At 33.0% G+C, this 5,687-nt stretch overlaps 1 protein-coding gene across 3 annotated transcripts in view; it reads right to left on the bottom strand.

Moving 5' to 3' along the window:
* LOC106871755 (double-stranded RNA-specific adenosine deaminase) overlaps positions 1–3,709 on the bottom strand; it is a 79,446-nt gene extending 75,737 nt beyond the window's left edge. For 2 of the 3 annotated variants that reach the window (XM_014918389.2, XM_052968168.1), the window contains exon 1: positions 2,900–3,709. In XM_014918389.2, the coding sequence (XP_014773875.1) occupies positions 2,900–3,064 (165 nt within the window). In that variant the 5' untranslated portion in view covers positions 3,065–3,709. The remainder of the gene's footprint in view (positions 1–2,899) is intronic. The other variant, XM_014918390.2, reaches the window with a different exon arrangement.
* Between the last annotated feature and the right edge of the window lie 1,978 nt (positions 3,710–5,687).

Consider the following 5,687-nt stretch of genomic DNA (forward strand, 5'->3'; position numbering starts at 1 on the left):
TATATATATATTACACATACACAATGTACGTTGCCTTGCTGTTTCGTTTTCTTCTTTCATTGAACCGACAACAAAGAGAAACGGAGCACGGGCGACGTATCTCATTATCTCATTCTTAGGAGAAATTTATCAAATATTACAACAGATAGCAACAGAGCTCGACTTGGCGTAATTGTGGCCAACCTAACACAAGTGCAAGCGACCAGCAGCAGTTTCTGTATTTCCGTATACAACCACCATCTCCGCATTACCATAATTGATAAGTCGCTTCTATGGATGATCAAAAATATCCTAGGTTCCAATTGTAGTCATTCATTACTTCTATTAACTACCATCACTCGAGGTATAATAAAGAAAAACAAAATTACTTAGTATTTAATGCAACTAATTAAGTGTTTTAAATAGAAATCCATTTTCAAGTTTCCTATTCTTCTTTGTAACTGAATGTTAGGATAGAATATGTTAAATAAATGCAGACAGCATTCACTGAACCATCTGCAAAGCTGAGAAAGAGACATAGTTGCGGGAATAACGAAAAAGGAGGAAATGGAGTGATACAATCGAAAATAATAAAATACTATTATACTACGTTCCTAGGAAATTAAAATTCGTTTCGATACAAAAGAAAAATACGTGTACTTATATGCCATCTAGTAGTAATGAAAATCAAGATGGAATACATAATAAATAGCATGGTTAGGAAATAAGACCGTCATCTATTGATTCTTCCTCCTCCTTCCTAATACACGACAATTACTGTTTTGTTGGCGGAGAGACTAGTTGAGATATATTTAAAACGAGTTTGAATTTTACAATGATCAAATGATCAAAAGCATACTATTATATATATATATATATATAATGTATGTATATATATATATAGTTTTTTACTCATTCATTTTATATATATATATATAAATGTGAATAATATATACATATACATACATATATATGTGTTGTGTTGTGTGTGTGTGTGTGTGTTCCTTTGTTAGTCTTTCCTTAATATATGAAAGACAAGTGCCCGTACATGAAAAAAAAATCATTTACATTTAGTGGTTAAAAATTCAAACAACCAGCAACCACCACTGACTGTAGTAGTTAAACGATGGTTTCGGAATAAGAGGCCGATGCAATGAGAAGCATATGTATTTATTATATTATATATTAGTCGAACATATTCCGATGCAATGATAAGTAATATGCCTTTATATTAGTTTGCTGTAAAGTAATAAATGTCAGAGATTAAAGGAGACAAGAAAAATTTATAAATATATATATGAAATAGGAAGAAAATAATATATGTTCAATGCGAGGAGGGGGGTGAAATTAATAATTAGACCTCCCGAAAACGAAATTCTGAAAGAGTAGCTATACTCGAAAATAAAGATCATCATAAATATTAATAAATTTCGATTTTATTTCATTACTAATGTTTATTAATTAACTAGATTATTTTGTGAAACATAACATAAGACAGAACTTTATATGAAAACGTAAAAAAAAAAAAAATGAAAATGAAAACGATAATGCAACAATTGTTGTGATCGATGAGAAATTTTCCTCAAAATGGATAATAATTACAATTTAGAACAAGTATTTGGGTTTACATTCTGGAAATATACCAAATGAATGGTATTCTTAACAATGTTTCGTCGCTGACTGCATCCACAGCTAAATTGTTTTTGTCAATAATCAACATTATATGCTTACTTCCTACTTCTAGTACAAAGGCGCTAATTTTCAATCTTTTTAAATATATACCTAAACAAATGGGCATCTTTCATCGTTATACATATTTTGCAACTTCATACAACAAAAACAACTAAAAAAAATCAAATAGCTCGAATGAAATAACTAAAATTCCAAATAGCGAGAAGAAAGAAAATTATACATAGAAATGAAAGAATAAGAAAGGGGTGCTTTATTTGATGTAATTGATTCCTTATTATTAAATATACACATATTCAAATAAAATATTTTCCATTGTGGTTTTTCAATTTCCCATGATTTTTCAGAGCTATTTATTTAAACCGGCATATGTTAATGACAAGGTAGCCAACAAGAGCGACCACTACTGACGTTACATTCATTATCAACCACAACTACATCTCGATCGAACAGCATCAGTAATGAAGGATGACGGAGGGGGGTAGCTATGGTAGACTCATTTCTAGCAGCATTTCAAGACATTCGCTTAAAATAAGATAGAGATCGATTAAAGCTGGTCGTATGATAAAGGCTAAATTACTGAACTCGTTCAATCTATGAATTACAGTTTTCAGTAGTAGGATGAAAAAATTTGAAGAAATGAATTAAAACTGAATTATGAAATAAATTGATCACCGAAGCATTATACAATATATAATGTTATATTAAGATGTAATTCGCGTATATATATATGGTTAACGAAAGCGGAGAAAAAAAGCAATCATATAATTTCAATAAAATTATGATTAACGCTTTCAAGAACAAATCTATTTAAATTATTTTAAAAATTCATTCTTAAATGCTTAATACGGGAGATGGTGGATATCTAAATGCATTGAAACAAGACAATCTTGAATAGTCGTTGATGGAGTAATTAATCGTAAATTTAAATTTTCAAAAATAAATACCATAATGTTTGAAAAATCTCAGCTTAACATTTTTTTATTTATATGAAGATCATTTAAAACATCAGCATATATTAAATATAAAAATACACATGTTTGAAAGGAAATCTCCAGCCTTTATTCCCTAAAAGCTGGACATAAAATTCTGCAGAAAGAATGCGAGGGAGGTTAAATTAAACAATATGCAATACATTTTGGACCACAGAATTCTTTTGTGACTTACAAAAGGATTATAGAAACAATAAAAGTACATAAACAAGAAATAAATTTTTTTTAGTGTTCCTTACCCTGGCAGCAGGCTTGCCCCGACCTCGGCTTCCCGACCTACCGCCGGCATTTCTGCTTCTTCCTCCCGAATATGGTCCTTGTTTGTAGTAGCCATTGACCAAATTCCCACCACTTATGTGAGCCATGCCTTGATTCACTGAGGAAGGTATGCTGGAGTTCGCCATGAATGTATTTGCTATTCTGGCTGAAGATACTGTCAAAGTGGAGAGTCCGCCAGTCACCCACCTCCTAGATTGGGGAAGAGGAAAAAAGTAGTTTCCTCTCGAGAAAAATCCTTCCTTCTTAACAGATCCTGAATTTGGAAAATAAGATCCCAAACGGGAAAGGAAGGTCGGGGGGAGGATAGGTGGGCGTTGGAACTAGAGCTTCAAAACTCTACCCGCACAAAGCCCTAGAACTGAGACAATGCGACACGAAAATAACCATAACTAAAAAAATTAAAAACAAAGTTAAAAGTGAAAGTGTAAATCCCCCGACACCAACATTGTTTACCGCATCATGTTATCTCCCCCTGCTTCTATAATTGTATTTAACTGCAGACGACGTTTCTCTTGACCAGAAAGTACCACATAATAGAACGTCTTCTTTGTCGAGAAAAAAAAAAGCAATAAATAATTCGTATTTTCTTAAATCATTTGGAATTTCAGGAAAGAGACCACATTCTAAACAGAGAAATCATATGCGATATCAATCGGTTGTTAAGTATACAAGAACATCCCCGTTTTTTTTCAGAGATATATTGTTGCTCAAGCTCACCATTAACATTACACACTTAGTCAAGGTGTGTATCTTCAACCAATTAAATGAAAGCTACATCTGCAAATGACGAGTTCCGTTTTCAGCCCGAATCAATTTCCCGGAAAAAAATTACGTTTAAAAAATTATTAATCCCTTAAAATAATTCATATATATTTTTTTATAAACTCTAAAAATAATAATAAATTTATTAGAAGGTATTTGTAATAAAAATAAAGTAATTATAATATTTCCATCTCTATCTTCACATTCACCTTGACGTACTTTCACGTCGTTGGCTAGTGACAGAATACAGTGGAAGAGAAAGCTCACATTGAGAACATGAACCTTCTCAAAACTGAATTTGTATTCATTTACACACACGCGCACACAGATACATGCATGCATACATACATTCACAAGAACGTGTAATGTGTGTATGTATGTGTAATACACACACACATATATATATGTGATGTCTGTCTATTATATATATATATAGATATATTATGTATATATATATATTATATTACGTATATGTCTGTGTGTGTATATATATACATTTATATATATAGTAATATAATATATGTATTGTTCATCTCTAGTAGCGACTTCACTCTTTCGTTTTGGGAAAAACGAGGATCGAAACAGATTCAATTTAGTTCTATAAAACTGTTCGTATCCTCTTGATTTTTATCAAGGCCAGTGATGAAAAAATCTGCATGGGAGATGAATAAATGGTTTATTTCAAAGAAACGGAAAACAAAGAAAAGAAGGAAGATGTAATTTTAAAGGGAATAAGATGCAGGTTGGAAACGGAAGCGACAGGGAACTGACTGCATAAGTTACTCAAGAGCTAACAGCTTAGTGTTAAAGCACTTATTGGTACGAAATAATGAGTTGCTCCCACAGTAATCAGCTAATAAAAGATATATTCTCTGCTTTAGATATTGTATTCTTATTCTTCCTTCTGTAAAACCTCTTGTACTTATACACGTGTGTGTGTGTGTATACATCCATCCATACATACATAATTATCATAAACATCATTTAGCGACCATTGTCCATGCTGGCATGGGTTGATACAGGCATACATAATTATTAATCAGAAGTTACAGTGACTCAAGGGCCGATCGTTTCGTGCGTTGGCACTTTGTATATATGTATGTGTGCGCGTATGCCTGTGTATGTATATATAATGTATGTATAATTGTGTATGAATAAACCAGTTTTTCCTTAAAGGTTTCATGCAGTTAGTGAATCTCTCTCTCTCTCTCTCTCTCTCTCTCTCTCTCTGGATATGACCAGGAAGATAAGGTTTGGGTATACAGGGAAGCTAGAAAGAAGTTAGATAGCATTATATGTAATGAAACCAATAGTACCTGCTCTAGATACAGAGGTAAAGACTGGAATAGGATACAGAGTTTGTGACAAGGCAAACACGGTGAACACATAGTACAAGGCCAACAAATATCAAGGAGTGATGTTTGTAGGGGCCACAGCCCATGGAAGACTAGCCTGAAGGTTTAGGAAAGCTCTGAAGGAGGCTGAAAAACTAGGGAGCTCCATCACATTACAATTATGCTGGATGTACCCCTTTGAGAAAACCACAGGCACCAAAGAGAACTGCATGGTATGTAAGATTAACCCTGGCATTAACTGTAGAACTAGAAATGTAGTCTACAGCATAAGGTGTATAAAGGGTACTTGTAAAGACAAGAACATGACATGTATTGGTGAGACATCTAGAAGCATTACAGAGAGACTAAATGAATATTTGAGACAATATGACGACAAAAAACAGTCCTCCATACTCTACTAACATGCCAAAGACTAACATAGAGGCACACTGGGTCAACTTGACATCCACGTTTTATCCAAGCTCCCGAAGGACCCGACACTCAGACAAATACAGGAGTACGTCCTCATAAATGAAACATCCCAGTACTAAATAGGAGATATACATAGAAGGTAGTGATACCCCAATACACACAGTTTATTCATATACAGGTAGATATGTTAGTAGGCTGTTATGTATATATATATATATAT

The sequence above is a fragment of the Octopus bimaculoides genome, chromosome 5 (genome assembly GCF_001194135.2).
Source record: "Octopus bimaculoides isolate UCB-OBI-ISO-001 chromosome 5, ASM119413v2, whole genome shotgun sequence".
Lineage (NCBI taxonomy): Eukaryota > Metazoa > Mollusca > Cephalopoda > Octopoda > Octopodidae > Octopus > Octopus bimaculoides.